Raw genomic sequence first — 19,420 nt, 5'->3', positions numbered from 1 at the left:
CAAATGCGCTTTACACAATTGATGTGTGTATGGATTGGGATAACAGTTGTATAAGCCCCTAATAAAATGCTTAAAAAACAAACAAACAAATAAATAAACAAACTCCCAGCCAGTGGTGGGAGGAGAAGGAATCAAAAAAAAAAAAAAAGAAAGAAAAGAAAAGAACTGCTCACAACTGGAAGTAGCACTTTAATATCAAAACAGTTCAGCTCTATTAAATGTCATGTTTAGGTGCTTCACTCCTGACAAGCTGAAAGAAATTCTAGGATCATTTTACATCAGGAAACAGGTTTACTGAGAGTGACTGGTTTGGCCTTTCACGGATCAACATTAATTACAGGTTTTATTGTATTCACATCCCTGCAGAAGTAAAGTGTTTTTTTCAGTTTAAGTTTCTTTTTCTAAGAATGTAGGCAAAAAAAAAATCACAGCAATTACCAAAAGATGGGGGGCGGAAGCAAGAGTAAGAAACTATATATTAGAATAGGAAATGGAAACAAATAAAAAATAATTTAGATTGGCCTGAATATCTAGATGGACTCCCAAGCCATGTAACAGCCTGAAGTGAAAGGCCACAGACCTGAGACGAGGGCCTGACCACCACACTGCACGGATGCGGTGGGGAGATCAGTGGCTGGCATTAAACTGGAACCAGTCGTTGCCAGACGCAGTCCCGTCAGGCTGGATTCACAGCAAGAGCAAGCTTGGAGGAGGGTCCTGCCCCGGCCTCACTACTGTTATGGTGGAGCCTACTGTTGCCACCACGGTGTCAATCCATCTCGTCAAGGGGCTTCCTCGTTTTCAATGACCCTTTAAATCCTCTTCAATTCAGCAAGCAAGCAGGGTGCATCACTCTCATCTCACAGGTGGTTAATGAGTCTTCCTCTGATCCAGACCCCACCTTCCTCTTCACATAGCCCAGCTTCTTGGATTATTCGCTCAGCGTGCACACTGCGGAGGTATGGTGACAGGCTACAACCGTGTCACACGCCCTACCTGATTGGAAATTGCGATGCATTCCCTTGTTCTGCTTGAACGTCTGCCTCTAGGTCGGTGCGTGCACAAGCACAGGAGGTGCTCTGGATTCCCACTCTTCCCATGGTCTTCCACAGTCTGTTCAGGCCCTAGCAGTGAATGCCTCTGCACAGTCAGTGTAACGTACCCATCTGTCTGGTAGGCGCTGATGTCAGCTGAACCCAACCCTGCTTTCACTTACTTCTCAATTCATCTCCAAAGTTCAGGGGAAAAAAGCACAACTCTTTTTTTCACATGTTAAGGTTAACGTCCCTGAAAGTATTGTTCTGAGAGACTAGATCAAATTTTCCCAAACAGGCCTAAGGCCCAAAGTCTCCTTCACAGGTGATGCACAGAACTCGAAAATCAATCCAGATGTGTGCATGGTGGGGTCGATTCCAGCTTGTGGTGCCTCAGTGTGCACAGAGGAGAACAGCTTCCTGTGGCGCTCGGCCCAGCAGCCCCTGGGGGTCCCAACCACTGCCCTTGCACCTCCCAGTCGAGGGCTTCAGCACACGTGCCCATGAAGCCAACTTTACACAGACACACAAATGAAACCACAGTTCTTCGAAATAATATTTAGCCTCAATACAGGCAATGTACACTCCCATTTTTCCTATTCTTTTCTTTAAAACTTCTGATTGCAACCTGCAGATGGTAAGAAAAGAACCATGAATGACTGCATGGGGTTCATTTCTCCCACAAGAGGGGTGGGAGGGGCCAGATAGCCACCTCCCTGTTTTGAAGTCGATCCCAGGCTGCGCAGTGAAAGCTTCCCTTTGTAGGTTGTGAAGACATTCCTCGTGGAGGGCAAGGGGGACTAACAGTGCTCAGACCAGGTGGGGAAAGACTGCCCTGACGGAGGACGCTGGCCTCTGTAGTATCCTCACCACCCACCCTACTGCTTCAGATCAGAAAGCAGAAAGTACGCAGTGAAGAGCAAGTTGAAAGTCTCAAAAACAACAAGTGGTTTAGGTTTTCTGTTCCCCAAGCCTCCTCCTGGCAAACTCCAGAAACAGAAAACTGCGTTGCCGCTGGGATTGGAGAAGGAGCCTTGCATGTAGTTACTCACTAAGCTGCTCCACAGGAACAAAATGAGGCTGTCTGTTGCTGTAAAGATTTAGTCTCAGAAACCCAAAGGGGCAGTTCTCCTCTGTCCTGTAGGGTTATGATGAGTCAAAATCTACTTGATGGTCACAGATGGAAGTGGTGGCTGGGGTCAGAGACGGTGCTGAAGGGGGACTGCCACTGGTCCCTTGGGCTTCCTCCCCTCCCCCGCTTCCCCCTTCAGGCTCCTCCCTGGAAAGCGGCCAAAAAACAAACAAACTAAACAAAAAACCTCACTGCTATCAAATGGATTCTGGCTCATACAGCCTGGAGGCTTGGTTGAGCTGCTACTACAGGTTGTTGGCCCAAGCCCACCGGCCGCTCCGCAAGAGAAAGATGAGGCTGTCTGCTCCTGTAAAGATTCACAGCCTTGGCATCTCACAGCCTCACAGGCACTTCTGCCCTGTCCTGTAAGGTCAACTAGGCCTGCTTAACGACCTCGGTAAAAGCTAAACACTTGGCTCATGCTTCATGTCTGCTCTCTCTCAAACGTGTGCTTGTTCTTAACCTCACTGAGGTTCCCCCAAATACAGTGCCCCCCCAAAACCTCAGCATGGGACGCTCCACTGAGAACCAATGTCAAGCTGTCCCTCTAGGCCTGGCTCTCTTCCTTCCCTCACGCTGATGGACTCGAGCGACATGACTGGCCAGAGGAGCTGGCTCCGTCCTTCCTGTGTCTGCCACACCCTAAACCAGTGGTTCTCAACCTTCCTAACTCAGCGCCCCTTTACTACAGTTCCTCATGTTGTGGGGACCCCCCCACCATAAAATTATTTTTGTTGCTACTTCGTAACTGTAATTTGCTACTGTTACGAATCGGGCGACCCCTGTGAAAGGGTCATTCGACTCCCAAAGGTGTCACAACCCACAGGTTGAGAACCGCTGCTCTAAACCCACGGCTCCAGGGCAGGAGGAAAGTCAGCATGAAGAGGTACACAGTCCCATGCTCCAGTGCAGCAGAAGCTGGGTTAGCTTTCCAATCTTCCCTCCTCTCGGGAAGTCTCCACAGGCTCAGACTCACCAGCTCTACTCTAGCAATGCACAGGAGAGCAAGATGCCCCGCTGAGTGGTGGGGGGGGGGCGGCGTCTATCGAGGGTCCGACACCAGGGACCGGAGACTCGGAGCTACATGGACTGCGTCCACTCTGCATGGGGAGCCTCCACAGAAGAAGGCTAAACAGAGACTCCTGTTCTTTGAAGAGATGATCCTTTAGGGTGTTAAATATGTCGGCTAAGAAATGGAAATCTTAAAAAAAGAAAAGATGGGGTGTGTGTGAGCTGAGATGAAGTAGTTTCCCCCGCAGAAGGGGGGAAAGCAAACAAATGCACATGCGTCTGGTAAGAAAAGGGACAAGGAGAACCGAGGACGGATGAGGCTGCTCTTGGCCGGGGCCCCTCCTGCGTGGCTGGACAGGCGCAGAGGGAAACAGCCAGTTCCCGCAGGAGTCAAATGGCCGTGAGTCGGAACTGACTCAGCGGTATCTCCCACATGGATGGCAGGTCCTGGGATCCTGCTCGCCAGAAGGCAAGCTTTCAGAAAGTCTCCTCTCCTATCGGGGTGGCGGCTCACGTGTTGGGCTGCTAACCGCCACCCAGCATAAGTCTGACACCACCAGCCCCTGGAGAGAGAGGGGCGGGTTTCTGCTCCGGGAAAGACATACCGCAGGGGAACCCTGTGCAGGCTCGCCAGCTGTCGGTGGGACTCCACGGCAAGGGCTTTTTCCAACTCCATAATCATGGCAGCCAACTAGACTCTGACTCCCAGGAACCCCACAGGACAGAGCAGAGCTGCCCCAAAGGGCTCCCCTGCTTTGCCCGCCTCCCCTTTCTCCTGTGCTGGGCTCCAATCACCAACCTGCTGGTTCCCAGCCAGGTGCTTCGCCACTATGCCACCAGGGCTTCCGACTCACCAGCAGTTACTTATTTATGACCACATGATTTCCGATCTTAAAGAAAACCTTAGCTCAAACTTTTCACAGCGTCTTTCTTTTCCTGCATCATTAACATTTTGACATACCTTTCAAGAGAAGTCTGAGAATGAAAAAAAAATGTGTACCTTTTCCAATTCTCTTGGTATTCGCATACAAGTGTACACTCTTTCTCTTCGTTCTGTGTACTTGGCCTCATTATGTTCAAGGAAGTACCCTCTTGTTAGTTCAGCACTGAGGAACCTCAACAATGAAAGTTCTACAGAAAAAGAAAATGACACAAAACAAAAAGAACAGTATTTATCAGGGAACTCGCATACCTGCTGGGGCCACAGGTGACGCAAACATAAAATAAGAGAACCAAACCAAGCCGTGTATGACTCTGAGCGACAGGAAGAACTGCCCTCTATCGCCCATGGGACAGCTGAAAAGACGGCTCTCCACCGTGAGTACGCAGAAAATGCCCCGGGGTACGCGGTCAGGAACGGGACTTTCTCCCAGGGCCCAGGCTTGCGTCAGGCAGGTGAAACAGGCCCCGGGCAGATGGAAATGCAGAGAAGGGGAAGAACAGATATCAAGAAGACAGAAAGAAGACTCCACTTGTGCTGAGTCCAAAGGGAGCCGAGCCACCTAAAGGGCAACGCTGTAGCCCAAGAGCCACCGGTGCACTTTCTTTTCCTTGGTCCAGGCTCAGGGACGTCGATGCAGGTCTCGCAATGCCATCTGTCTCTGCAAAGGCATCCCCACATGACGGCAATCACTACTGCTAAGGAAGCAGAACCTCAGCTAGATGTGCAAGCCCTTTTTTCCCTGGCTCGTCCATTCCATCTGCCTATGTTTCCTCTGCCCCATCTAAGCCAATCCATCTATGGCATCTCAGGCTGCTACACCTCCCACCGCGGCTCTGGTGTCCCTCCACACAGATGGCAAGCACGGGCCCAGGAGACTGAGCACACCCCAGGCCTCCATGCTAGACAGGATGGAGATGAGGAGCTAAGGGTGCTGAATGAAGCCTGGTCCCAACTTCCTGCCCTGACTCAAGACACTAGAGATTTCCAAGGATCCTCTTGGCTCTTTACTGGTCTCCTGGTACCTTCCCACAATGTGCTTTCCGTGGATGCTCCAAAGGATGGCAAAGAGGGCAGGCTGGCTTCACTTGTACATGTGTCTCATTAGTGGAGTCCCTGGGTGGCACCTGACCACTAACCAAAGTCTACTGGTTCAAATCCATTGAGGCACCTGGGAAGAAAGGCCTGGCATTCTGCTTCCAAAAGACCACCGCAGCCATGAAGACCACTTGGGGTGCTGTTCTATGCTGGGACGCATGGGGCTGCCCCGACTAGGGCTTGATGACTGGATAGTAACGGGCTCCATCATGTCATGATGAAGGCACAGGGCAGGGAGGGCAGTGTTACTTCTATTGTACACGGGTCACTGAGTCTGAGCCAACCTGAGGGCACGCCTTCATTAAGGGATAAACAGCATATTGTCAAAGATACCCTTAAGACGCTCTTAGAAAGACACAGCAGAAAGAGATTACCTTGCAAGTAGCTTGCTTCCTTCCACCCTAGAACAGTTTACTATTTCTTGCCGTCTCCTTGATTATGTTTACCAACAAACAAAAACAAAACCAGTACCAGTGCCCATGGACTCAATTCCAACTCACAGCACAGACAGGGTGGAGCAGAGCTGCGCTGTGGCCCTCACAGAAGCAGCTGACACACCTGTCCCCCTTGGAGCAGCTGCATACTTAAACACTGCACCACCAGTGCTTCTTGCTTGTATTTTCAAATGGAATCCAAACCTAGCACTGTGGAGTTGATCCTGACTCAGAGTGACCCCTAAGGAGCAGAGTCAAACTGCCTCATAGGGTTTCTGAGGCTGTAAAACTTTACAGAAACAGACTGTCATGTCTGTCCTGTTGAGTGGCTGGTGGGCTTGAACCAGCAATCATTCAGTTAACAGATGAGTGCTCTGACCACTATGCCACCAGGAATCCCGGCTGCTTATGTTTAGCAAGCCATATATTATACAAAAATGGACCAACAGACAACATCATGATAGCGTGAGAAAAGACTCAAGTGCTCAAGGATTTCATTTTGCTCGAATCCACCATCAAAGTTCATGCAAGCAGCAGGCAGAAAATCAAATGGTGAACTAAGTGCACAGCGCCAGCCTGTTGCACAAGACATCTTTAAAGAACTAAGGAGTGAGGATGTCACTTTGAGAGCGAAGTTGTACCAGACCCAAGTCATGGTGTTTTCAACGGTCTCCTCATATGCATCTGAAAGCTGGTCAAAGAAACAGGAAGATTGCAGAAGAATGGATGCATTTGAATTATGGGGTTGGTGCAGGATACTGAAAGTACCACTGGACTGCCGGAAGAACCATATCTATTTCGAAGAAGAACCAGAGCATTCCACAGGAATGAGGATGTCGTTCATACTTTGGACACACTGTCAGAAGAGACCAGTCCCTGGAAGAGGTCATCCGGCTTGGGAAAGGAGAGGGTCAGTGCAAAGAGAGGACAGCTCTCGATGTGCTAAGCTGACACCCGGCTGCAGCGAAGGGCTTGAGCAGACGAACAGAACTGTGAGGATGGGGCAGCAGCGGGCGGTGCTTGGTCCTGTGTGCACAGGGTTGCTATGAGTCCAAAAGGACTCAAGGGCCCCTAATGATCTTACACAAAGCGAAAGCACATTTATTAAGTACCCGAATCCCTTCTATTTGCAGCCTGTGAGACGGCTCGGAGGCATCTGAGAGATGAGTGATGAGGGGAGGCAGGCCCCACTGCCCACTGTGCCTCCACCTCTCAGCACTTGCACAGCTGGCGCTGTCCTGTAAGGTCAAGGTACACACCAGTATCTGGGTGTCTGGATCACAAAGCCTCGCAGTGTACCCCTTTGGGCTGGACTTCCTACGACTATCCAGGTTGGCTGGCAGCAGAGCCAGACCCAGTGAGGGAGGAGCAGGAGCAGAAGCAGAAGCAGATGCCTGCAGAGCGGAGGCACCAAGGGTTGTCAAGAAGTGGCGGTCAGAGCCAGACTCTGGCCAGGTGGTTTCCAGCAGGGAAGGTAGTCTTCATCAGCTGAAGCCCATAAAGCTCATTCTTTCTGGACACAAACTGAGCAGCAACTGGGTCTCAGAAAGCAGAGGCGGTTCCCCGAGAGTTCACCTTGGCCCTGGGAAGCCTTGAATTGAGAGCACCTGCCAGATGGCCCTTCCCCCCTACCCTCCAATCCTGGAATACACCTCCCCTTTGGGGACATAGTTCTGTCCCACCTCTCTGGTGGCTTTGTGCATTTCCCTCCACCCCCATCTGACCTTTCCCAAGCTCCCACTGCATCCTGACCCAATGCACCTTACAGGAACACCCTGGCCACTCTCCCAGGACCCTTGGTCCTGTGCCTTTGCTCCCTGTGCGCATTTTGGACTGCCCCAGCCATCCCCAAGGCTTAAACCAAATCCCAAACCTGAAGTCCCAGGTCTGAGTTTTGGGCCCATAGGTCCTGGGCCTATGGCACCCACACAGCCTGCCACATATCTACCGCCTCCATATCTGAGCTTGGCACCACCCCATGCCTGGGCCAACGTCTGCCCCTCCCTTGCAGGAGCAGCAGGGAGCAGTGATCACACAAGGACCGTTTAGGGCAGTGGAAGAGGCTTACTGGCAGAGCCTCACCCCCACGTAAGAGCTGCCAGAGATCCACAGGAACCTCGGTGTACCTTTGTAGGCCTGCTGCCTAAGAGCGACTGTGACTTCCAGCGACCCGGCAGGACAGAGCAGAACTACCCACTAGGGTATCTGTGACAGGCCAGTTTGATGAGAGCAGGCACACCCCATCTTTCTTCCAAGGAGAGTTTGTAAGTTCGAACTGCTGACTTTGCAGTTAGCATGCCAACACTTAACCCACAGCGCCACCACGGCTCCTTGAATTTACATGTGGTGTGCCAAGAAAGGCACCTGAGCCTCGAAGCCCCCTCAAAGAAGTGAGCCTGGGTCAGGGCAGGCTCCAGGCTTCAAGGAAGGGACACATGGCTGTACACAGGAAGGGCAGCGCGGGCAGCCCTATATCGTGCCATCTGTTACAGGGAGACAGACATGGGTGGCTGCTCAGCAGGGGTCAATTTAAAGGGCAACAGAGATAAGACGGCTTAGACAGCTCTCCCCGTGTGGACTGAGAAGCCTCCATCGAGGGGTCTTCCGTTAACTATAAGGGACTCAATTTGCACCTCGAGGGGTCTGTGGCAATCCCTAAGAGCTCAGGGTTAGACATGAGAAGGAGGAAGCCCTGGGACCCTGGTCAGTTCACAAACCTCAGAGGCTCCAAGCAGCTTCCAAGCCCTGCTCACAAACCCACCCACCTCCCACAAAGAACTGTCGCAGGCCACGGGAGAATCTGGAAGAAGCGCCTACGAATCCACAGCGTGACCCCGTGCTGAGTGCTGGAATCCCAAGTTCGGCGAGATTTACCAGTCCTGGTTGGGCAGCAACCCAAGGCTTTGGCGGTTCTCGGGTTACCAACACAATGCCACTGGATGCATGGGTACCACAGCAGAGAAGCCCAGCCTCAAACACACAGCTTTTCTGCAGACCCCTGAAGCCTCCGCACATGAACAGATGCTACTTCCCTCTCTACACCGTGTCTGTCTGTCCATCTCAGTGCTACTTGGAAATTAAACCCAATCAGTTTTATACAGAGAATGCAGAGGGGGTAGATTTATCAGTATTATACAAGATGAACATTTCTGCTACTCTCTAAAAATAGAACACATATTGTTGAAAAGTAAATAATGACAAATCTACATAATCTAAATTAGGTCACTTTCAATAAGCAAGTTCTTACACAATACGTACACACACACACACATCCAAAGACTCCCTCAAACTCAAACTCACTGCCATGAGTCAATTCTAACTCATACAAAACCTTATAGGGCAAAACAGAAGTGCCCCTTTGTTAGTCTGAGTAAACTAGGAGGAAAAAAATCCACAGAAACTCCTATGTACAAGACAGCGTTTTATATAAAGGGCGAGTGTTCATTAAGAAAGCATCCCAACCCAGTGCTGTCCAAGCCTAAGTCCAACATTAGCCCATATGTCCAACACCAATCTAAAGTCCTCCTCCATCTCACATAACACATGCAATGATGCCAACTGTAGGAGGAAAGCCAAATCAGTGAATGTGTAAGTAACTCAGTGCTGGCAGGGGTCTCCATGCAGCTGCTCCAGCACCCATCAGAATAGGTCCATGCGGCTTCTCCTCAGGGATGTCTCACAGGAAGTGAGCCTTAGCAGCTGAAGCAGGAACTGGCTAAAGCAGCTGCACCCTGGTCTGACCATCACAAAGCAAGAGACCTGAGAACTAGGAACGCGAGGCTCTCGGAGCCATTTATCTCGCTGCCCTTTAATTAATCCCACATGTGTTTATTTGCCAGGTTGGCACAATAAACCTTAACTATCTCAGCCCCTGTGGTTTGTAAAGCTTTACAGGACCAGAAAGCCTCATCTTTCTCTCATGGAGCAGCTGGTGGGTCCCAACAGTTTACCTTGTGATTAAGAGCACAATGCATTAGGCCACGAGGGCTCCTACGCACAAAGATGTTCTAAGTATATTCAAATACAAATGGCATCTCTGTAGTGCTCCATCTCCAAAGTGAACGGATTTGAGTTATAAACACCAATTTAGATTCCACAGCAGGGAATTTAAAAGTGAGCATTTAAACACCTCATATATGAAACGCAGAACACATTTTGAGTGTGCAGATCTCACAGCTGTAGGGCAGCTTCTACCATGAGTCCATTTTGCAGACGAGGACATCCAGGCAGCCCTCCAAGGCTACACAGGGAGTAAGTGGAAGAGCCAGGAACAAAGGCAAGCAGCCTACCACTGAAGTCAGCGCTTCTTCCCTGCCCCCCCCAGGGCATTCTGCGTTTCAATGCCTCCAATGTTTTGCCAAAGCAGCCAGTGTGTTCCTTCAGGAACATGGGACTCCGTATGCCCTGCCTCCCTATTTCCCTCCACCACCCTCTGCGCTCCTGGAGACCCGGGGCTTACTTCTGTGACACTGTTGTATGAGCAAAAAGAACTCGGCAGACAATAATCTCATTGTCCTGCATTGGGTCACTCTCCTGCCCAAGACCTCTTTAAAGTGCTCAAAAGCAAGGAGGTTATTTTGAGGACTAAGTTTACCTGACCCAGGCCATGATACCTTCAAGCACCTCATATGCATGTAAAAGCTGGACACTAAATAAGGAAGACTGACAAGCACCAATGCCTTTCAATTATGATGTTGGTGGAGACTATTCAAAGTGCCAGGGGCTGCCAAAAGAATGCTCCTTAGAAGCAGGGATGGCGAGACTTTGTCTCATGTACTTTGGACCTGTTATCAGGCGAGAGACCAGTTCCTGGACAAGGACAGGATGCTTGGTAAAGGAGAAGGACGGTAAAAAACAGGAAAGCCCCCAACAACATGGACTGACACACCGGCTGCAACAATGAATGGGCTCACACATAAGAACAACTGTGAGGATGACACAGGACTGGGCTGTGTTTCACTCTGCTGTACTCAGGGTCAATGTGAGTGGGAACTCACTGGATGGGACCCCACAACATCATCATCATAGTGGCTCTATGGCTCCCTTACCGGGCCCTGAACGCTCTGGGTGAGGCCCACGTGGTCCTAGGTTTTGGACGGCCAGTCCTTGGTGTGTGCTGAAGGCAGTGCAATGTTTCATTCACCACTGAGGCCAAGCCATTGGTCTACGGCCTTAAACTACGGCCCGCGGGCCACATCCGGCCCACTGAGGACATTTATCCAGCCTGCCGGGTGTTTTTGCCCCGTTTTTTACTTCAAAATAAGACATGTGCAGTGTGCATAGGAATTTGTTCATTGTTGTTTTTTTTTAAACTATAGTCTGGCCCTCCAACGGTCTGAGGGACAATGAACTGCCCCCGTTTAAAAAGTTTGAGGACCCCTGGTCTAAGGAATGGTTTCAAAAAACACAGGAGAGCAATGCTGACAGAGGAACCAAGTTTCCTCTACTGAGTATTTTTAAAGCTCCACCTGCCCACCTTCTTGTGTACCTGAGAAGTCACTTTCTGGCATACTGGCCAACTTTCTGAGCAGTTCTGAGAGCTCTCAACTCCCCGCCACTGAGTCCGACCCCATAGGCCAGGGTAGAAGAGCCCCTGTGGGTTTCAGAGACTGTAACTCTTTATGTGACTAGAAAGCCTCCGTGCTCTCCTTTAGATTTCAAACTGCTGACCTTGCAGTTAGCAGCCCAACACATAACCCACTATGCTACCAGGGCTCCATTTTGTGAGTTTGGCAGTGAAACTGAGGAAGGCCCTCGACGAGATGGATGGCTACAGTGGCTGCAACCATGGGCTCAAACAGAAGAACACTTGTGAGGCTGGCGCAGGACCGGTGGTGTTCCGTTGTGTTGTATATGGAACCCACACGAAGATAAAAACGGCGGCAAGAAGAGCTTGGGGTCACAGCGGTGAAGAAAATTGTCCAAAGTCACCAAAAAGGCCTAAGGGACCACCTGGGAATAGAACCTCGCTCCCAAACGACCATTCATCCACCTAACCATCCCAGAGAAGACGACCTGGTCCTGACAGGAACCAGCACAGCAGGTGCTGAGCCTCCAGTGATTCCTACACAAGCAGGAAGAGGGTCCTCTGTCTCCAGACCCCGCCTGCTGCTCTGCCGGCCGGCCCCACCTCCCTCCATGCCCGTACACAGCTGGCTGCGTGTTGGTCAGTCTTGTGTCCCAAGTGCCTTGTTTGCTTCTGTTGTTCATGGTTCAAAAGCACTATTCGCAGGCATTCTGCAGACCCAACTGGGCTTACTCGTCCTGTGATTTCTGGCATGGCTGGCGAGGGAATTGCTTAGAAAAGCTACCATTCTTCAGGGGCCCTGGTGGCACCAAGGGCGGGAACCCACCAGGCCTTTCAGAGGAGGATCGCCTGGGGAATCTGCTCATACGATGGCTGCAGCCGAGGACACATGGTGGGCAGTTGCACTCGATCCCACAGGGTCGCCGTAAGCCTCAGAAGATGCAGTGGCACACAACCACTGGCACCAGCCTCGGTTTCTGACTCAGAAACTCTGCGGGGCGACCTGGGCTTGCGCGCTCGCCTTACTCTGGTGGCATTCTGTTCCTCCCCAGAAAAGCAGTCACTCGCTTCTTCCGCTACACATCTGTCTGCGCCTTCTACAAGCAACGTCTTTCCCACAGGGAATTCAGCCAGAGGGCTGGACACCAACAGCCATCGGATGGCGACGGTGGTTTCTGGTCAAGAGTCACCTCCTACCACAGAGCTGGTCGGTGGCTGGAGACTAAGTTGCAGTAAAGGACAGCATACCTTGCTGCCGCTTTTCCTCCCTATCTTCTGAGAGCGCCTGTTCGGCAATAAGAAAACCTTCCATCCGTTATTCATTAAAAAGAAAAAGGAGTGGTCACAAATATAATTATACGTTCAGTAGTATGTCTAAATATATCGTTCTTAATATAGCACTGGGGGGAAAAATCACAACTAATACTGGTCAGCTGTCTGTGAAACTTCGGTAAAATAGCCACTCTGATCTCAGCTGCAGATGACAAAGGGGAGGTCAGGGTTTGGAGAGTGTTGCCAGAGGACTCGCATACTGTGTGGGGCCACTGTGGCTCAAGGGCCTGCCATGCACAGAAGCTGACCTGTGTCAAATGTGCCCACACTGCTGCACACAAGAGCTGGTATGCTGGAGTGCCGAGGTGAGAGTAGTAGACCCCACTTGGCTGGATGAGACACCTGGCCAGGTGCGCAGGGGCCATCCAACCTCAGGAGGGCGGTGGTGGCAGCGGCGTCCAGTACGTCTCAAGGATCTCAACGCTGCACGTGCAGTAAATAAATGTTCTGGTACTTACAAAGGCACACATGCATTTCCAAAGTCTTAAGAAATCTAATACTAATACACCTCACTGAAGTTTCACTAAAATATTCAAAGGAAATATAGATATGCTCATCTTACAAGCCAATGAGGGATCCCTTTTTTCGAGTCATCAAGGCAGTACCAATACTGCTTCCCACAGACTGATGTAAACCAGGGGGTCAGATGATACAGTGCAGTCAAGAGCCAAAGAACTACCTGCAGGCAGTCTTGTGTGTGGAGCGTGAAGTCCAGGGGACTGGACTGGATTTCTCAAGAAAGGGGTATTCGTCAGACCAGAGCCCCTTGGAGGGCTGGGAGGAGCAGCACTGTCCGCCTGGAGAAGGTCTGAGGAGGTGGGATCCAGAAAGGAGCGGCTGGAGACAAGCAGGCGCCCCCAAGAAGGTGGTGTCACAGAAGGCGAGTCTCAACAAAGAGGACGTGATGTGTGGTGGTGGGTGCTGCGGAGGGCATGCTCACATGCACAGAGCAACGTGATGGTAAAGAACCCAGACCAAGGATTCAGAAATTTCTCACAGAAACAGTCACTCTGTCCAAGGTCACAAGGTACCCAGTAAAGGACCACACCTGAAACCAGAGTATCACTAATCTAAAAGGCAGTGCTGCCACCTGCCCAGCAACCCCTGCTCTACAAGGATTCCCTGAGCTGAGTCACTGGTGAACCGCTACGGCTGACTCTTAGGAACCAAATTGGTTGAAGCTGAACATTTTTAAAAGCCAAGACACTGAACTTGTCAAAGGCCAAGGTGGGTGACTTTTCAATGCTTGCTGAGGTAATATGTATTAGCCAAGCCATCACTGAGAAACAACAAAAACTGCCATAGAATTGTTGACGACTCACAGGGGCCCTACAGGACAGGGTAGAACTGCCCCTTGGGTTTCCAAGGCTGTGTCTCTATACGGGAGTAGAAAGCCTCATCTTTTTCCAGTGGTGCAACTGATGGTTCTGAGCTGCTGACCTTCTGGGGAACAGCTAAGTACAGCAGTTGGCGAGTAGCTAAGTGCAGCAGTTGAACGCAGAGCTCAGACGAAGAGAGAAGAAAAGACGCCACTTTCACGACATCTGTATCAGGGTGGCTGGCTGTACAATTATCCTTATTTTCCTTTGCGAATGAGAAATTAATTGAGCTGAGAACATCATTTCGGAACCAGCCGACCTTTAATTACCCATCAGGATAAACACAGGGCCCACAGCACTCACTCCACGACAGAGTCCGGGGAGGGCGAAGACTGGTGAGATGGAAACACAATGATGCTAAAAATGTGAATTTTCTAAGACCCTGCCTTTGCCTCGCCCCGGATCTGTTGGGGGAATGGCTAGCCAGGACACCACCTGCTTTTCCTGAGTCTGCCGCCTTCCTCCTGGCCTCTGCTTACTCTCGTGCCCAGATACATCGAGGGATTGGAGGGCAGGGAAAGGCAGAGAAGGCCAGCAAAATGAACTGGGCTGTGCCCAAGAGGTGGGGAGCCAGCAGCAAAAGTCCCATGGCAGTCACTAGCACCAGCTCCGCTCTTCCCCGCCTGATACCACGCTTTGCGTTTCACCAAGAGTCCCTGGCCCAGCTGTGACACAGGTGTTGGCTCGTCTTCACAGGTAAGCTTTCCACTGTCGGCCCCCACGGGGACCGGAACCAGCTCAGACGCCCCAGAGACCAGACTAGTTGCTGGCGGTGTTGCGAAAGAGCCGAATGGGCTTGGAGGGCAGGCTAAGCATAGAGACGATTAAGCAATTCAGTGACGGAAGCAAGCCAAGAACACGGATTACCTCATTCTCAGTCTAAAGGTAACTCGCTGGAAGATGGTGAGGTGGGCCCTTTCCCACCTAGATGTTCTGTCGATGAGCGAAGTGGGAGCAAGCACAGAAACAAGATTGTACCCGCTCATCCTCTGGGCTTAAGTGAAAAATGGCAGCAGCAGCAGAAGCTGGGAGAACTTTTAAGAGTGAGAAACAAAGAACACAAGTCAATCTGTAGCACCTGCTGGGGACCACTGACCCGCCCTCCCTCCCCCCAAGTTCAAGTTTGATGGCTGCACAAAGCAGCAGCAGCTTATGCAGTGACCATTCCGAGAGCAATGATGGAAACAGGAGCCACTAGCAGAGAGAGAGAGAGAGAGAGAATTCCTAAGTGCAGGAAGGTGACCGGACTAGCAGCTCAGAAGCCACAGCTTACTGCCAGACTGCATATATACACACAGCAGTCTGGTGATGCAGCAGTTACGCGTTGGGCTGCTAACTGCAAGGTCAGCAGTTCGAAAACACCAGGTGCTCCACAGGAGAAAGATGTCTTTCGACTCCCATAGTTACAGTGTGGGGGGGTTACCCGCTTGTGTGTGTGTGCATGCACATACACAAAACCCAAACTCACTGCCACGGAGTCGACTGCCACTCCTCATCACCCCGGAGGACAGACTCTCTGGCCCTGTGGATTTCTGAGGTTGTAACTCCTTATGGGAGCAGAAAGGTTCCTTTCTCTCCTGCAGAGGGGCCGGGAGTTTCAAACTGCTGGCCTTGCAGCTCAACAGGCAACCCACTCTACCACCAGGGCTCCTGCATCAATAAATACAGAACATGGTGACAGACAGGACCGAATGAACAGATAATGAAGCATTCGCACAGCATTTTTAAAGCCCCTGGGTGCTGTTGTTGGGTGCCATCTAGTAGGTTCTGACCCACAGCAACCCTATGCACAACAGAAGCTCTCTCTCAGACAAGCAAAACGGCAGCTCGGAGGACCCAGGGAGAAGAGTCTGAGAAGTGAAAAGCACAGCTAACACGTATATGACACACGGCTGTATACACACAGCATACATGCCCTATACTAAACAAATGCATGGAGAAGGGTGGGCATAAAGCAGAAGTGGGGCTCTCACATGTCGGGCTGGACTGGCCTGCTCCCAAGGGGAGGGCCTGGACAGCACCTGGTCTGCTCATGAGTGTGCAGGACCGGCTGCTTCTCCTTGTGATAGATAAGGGCCCCATGAGTCACAGCAGCTACCAAGGCTGGGAAGGCAAGCTGACAAACGTCTTACTTCTATGAGCCCTGAGTTTCACTGAAGGAGCCCTGGTGGTACAGTGGTTTGCACACTCCACTGCTAACTGAAAGGCTGGTGGTTCGAATACATCGCTCCTCAGTGGGAGAAAGAGATGAGTTGGGTTCTGTAAGGATTGACAGCCTTGGAAACCCTAGGGGGACAGTTCTATACTGTCCCACGGGGTTGCCTGAATCAGAATCGACTCAACAGACTTTTGTTTTTGTTCTGTTTTAAGTCCCTGGGGGAAATGGTAAAAGGGACCTTGGAACCAATTGACAGTGAAGCCACCTGCACAGGGAAGTTCCAACTTTCAAAATGGAAAGACAGCGGCTGCCCTAACTCTAGGCAGATTGGGGCTTCAGGGTACAGGTGGTAGAGTGCCGGTGGTGGCACCAGGGACATAACAAATGGGCACTAATACAGTGCCCGGTCTGGGGGACGTACTTTCCATCATGATGCTAGCTAGGTTATGGTGCTCAGAGGCCCGGCAGGTGAGGAAGTCCCTGAGAAGCAGCTGTCTGGAATCTTGAGAGGATGGCCAGCAAGGAGCGCAGCTCAGGGGTGGGGAGCGCAGCTGGAGGGTCAGGGTTAAGGTTAGTGGCACTTAGCAGCCCTGATGTTCAACCAGTTGAATCTGGAGCAAAGAAATCAAAATCAAGCCTACCGCCATCGAACCAAAGAAATCAAAACCAAGCCTACTGCCGTCGAGCCAATTCTGACTCCCCTTACCCCATAGGGCAGGGCCGAACTGCAGCCCAGCTTTTCCGAGGCTGTAAATCTTTCTGGCGGAAGCAGACTATTACAACTTTCTCACAGCGCGGCGGCGGAAGAATTTGGGCCTTTCAGTTAGTTAATGCCACCAGGACTCTGCTGAGAGGTCAGTCTCCTGCAGATATGGCATCAAGGATAGGGGCATTGGTTTTGAGGGGATAGAGTGAGGGCTGGGCCTCATGGAACAAGACTGGCTAGGGACACCCCAAACAGGGCGCTCCTGGGCTCTCAGCCTGAAGCGGGAGCTGGACGGCCATCTCCCCTCACACGTTAAACAGGTGACCTGGCGGGTACTGCGAGCCTGCCCTACTGTTAACAGTCTGAGACGGATTTTAAAGTGGGGCCCACACCAGGTAAAGCCCTGATGCTTTCAGGTGCGCAAGCACGCTGGGCAGTAGCGCTTATAGAACCAGGCGGTGCACCTGGTACCTATGGGGCCCTTCAAGGGAAGCAGGGAGGGCACACTCCACAGGCCCAAGATCTGCGCTCCTCAGCAGGCGCTGGCAAGCTCTTGCTCTCTCCATACACACCAACACAAAGCTTTTTGTAATGTTGGCTTTTTCCAAACTCCAGAACTACTGTCAAGAAAGTCGAGCAAAATCTGGCAATATCTGAATGCTTTCTGAGGAGCCCTGGTGGTGTTCAACCTTCTCCATTGCTGCGCGGAGCTGTTCACCGCTAGCTAGGGTAACAGTTCAAAACCACCAGCTGCTCCTCGGGAGAAACTTGAGGCTTTCCAACTCTGGGTGAGCAGTTACAGTCTCAGAAGCCCACAGGGGCGGCTGTACTCTGTCAAACATGAGTCAGAATAGACTCCACCACAGTGAGACTGGTTTGGGTTCGGGATGCTTCTTGAAAGTATAACTAAGACAGCTAAGAGAAAGATTCCCTGGGTATCTCACTTCACCTCTAGCCGGTGGGTGGATTTTGACTCGCAGTCCCCCTCGAGGACAGAGTAGAGCTGCCCCACTGGGACCCCAAGGCTGTAAATCTAGGAACCCTGGTGGCATACACTGGGCTGCTATGCGCAAGGTCAGAAGTTCTAAACCACCAGCAGTTCCTACCCACTAGCCTGGTGGTATGGACACAGATAAGGCTTTCTACTTTCATCAACCGTCTCAGAAACCCAGGGGCAATTCTACTCTGTCCTACAGGGTCGCTATGAGTCAGAATGGCTTCGATACTGATGAGTAGCTTGACCTAAATGGACTGCCACCTGTTTCTCCCACAAAGCAGCTGGTGGGTTCAAGTTGAGAGACCTTTAGATTTGCAGCCAAGCTGTGTGCCACCCCGGCTCTCTCTAATCTTCTTCTGGGTGAACAGTTACAGTCTCAGTGTAAACTGTGCCAGTTTAGAAAGTAAATACTCTGGCAAGCAGGTGCTCAACTGACAACTAAAGCAAATAGAGAGAGAGAGAGAGAGTTGTAAAGTGGCTGGATAGAAAGGACTTGGCAGTTTGTGCTTAATTCTTTCAAGGATATGAAACCTCTTCAACATGTAACCTGGGTCTAGTCCTGAGAATGAACAAATCACAGAGGTTTTGACTTGATCAGCCTTATAGTCCCTAAATAACCCCTCCTTTGAATCCCTAGCCTGGTCACCCATGCAGTCAATCTTACAGCCTATCCAGTTGCTTTCTACCTCCATAAGGAGAAGTAGTGTTAGAAACTAACAGGGGGAGTTCTACCCTATCCTACAGGGTCATTATGAGTTGCCATTAACTTGATGAGTGTTTTCTGTTTGTTTGTTTGTTATCCAGTTATTTGCATAAACCATAGAAACTACCTGTTACTACAGTCTCTATTTTGAATGCCAGAAGCCTTTTGTTTTTCACGTTGGAAGTTCAATGGAGTTGTACTTCAACTGCTTTCAAAACCTGAATTATGTAAGGATTTAAAAACCCTGCCACCTTCCTGAAGTCAGTAAGACGAGACATCTCAAAGCCGTCCCTTTCCTTTTAAAGCCGAATGCAGTTACCGGAAAAAGAAAAATGGTAAAGGAATAATAAACCACTTTCAAAACAGGGCAAAGATCCTAAAAGGAACTGTCATGTTCTAATAATACGCCCAATACCAATCATTCAAACAGGGCTCCTAAAGACGAGTTTTCTTACGTTGCTTACTATTGTGTTACATATATCTATTTGTAAGCGACTTTAAGTTTCGGTTTAGCAAGAGGAGGCTGTCAGCTCCCCGTGAAGATTTGCAGCGGCGGCGAGCCTCCAGGGGGTCGCTATGTGCCAGCATCTGATGGCAGCGAGTTCGGTCGGCTGGTTTGAATGTTTCAAGTTTCGCTGGCGGAAAAGTTCACGGGTCACCTTTGGCGGGGCGCTGTACCGATTTCAGCCCTGGGGCAGGCGAGCGAAGTCGGCCGTGCTCACCACGCTGCCCGCCGCGGCTGGGGAACCCGTCCTCGGAGGGCATGCTAACAGGTTTCTATGACTCAAGTTCGCTTAAAATACACACGCACCCCAAAAAGTCACCTTGGCCGGGATGCACGCAGGGGATGGCCGCGCTCGGAGACGCGCGCCGGCGGCAGGAGGGCAGCAGCGTTGTGCGTGGGGGCGTCATTGGTCTTGGGGGAACAAGCACCTCTCCGAAGCAGCCGGGACGGGGCGCGCGGGGCCG

General features: G+C 51.1%; 1 protein-coding gene across 1 annotated transcript in view; it reads right to left on the bottom strand.

The window, feature by feature from the left end:
• The window catches only part of TAPT1 (transmembrane anterior posterior transformation 1), a 67,169-nt gene extending 47,806 nt beyond the window's left edge, over nt 1-19,363 (bottom strand). Inside the window, exons 1-2 of the mRNA XM_004707763.3 lie at nt 19,276-19,363; nt 4,178-4,308 (exon numbers count right to left, since the gene is read on the bottom strand). Coding sequence (XP_004707820.2) covers nt 4,178-4,308; nt 19,276-19,363 — 219 coding nt within the window. The remainder of the gene's footprint in view (nt 1-4,177; nt 4,309-19,275) is intronic.
• Nucleotides 19,364-19,420: the final 57 nt, after the last annotated feature.

This window comes from Echinops telfairi, unplaced genomic scaffold (genome assembly GCF_000313985.2).
Source record: "Echinops telfairi isolate 266 unplaced genomic scaffold, ASM31398v2 ScPeMD7_7468;HRSCAF=8506_1, whole genome shotgun sequence".
NCBI lineage: Eukaryota > Metazoa > Chordata > Mammalia > Afrosoricida > Tenrecidae > Echinops > Echinops telfairi.
This window is presented reverse-complemented; position numbering and strand designations above follow the sequence as displayed.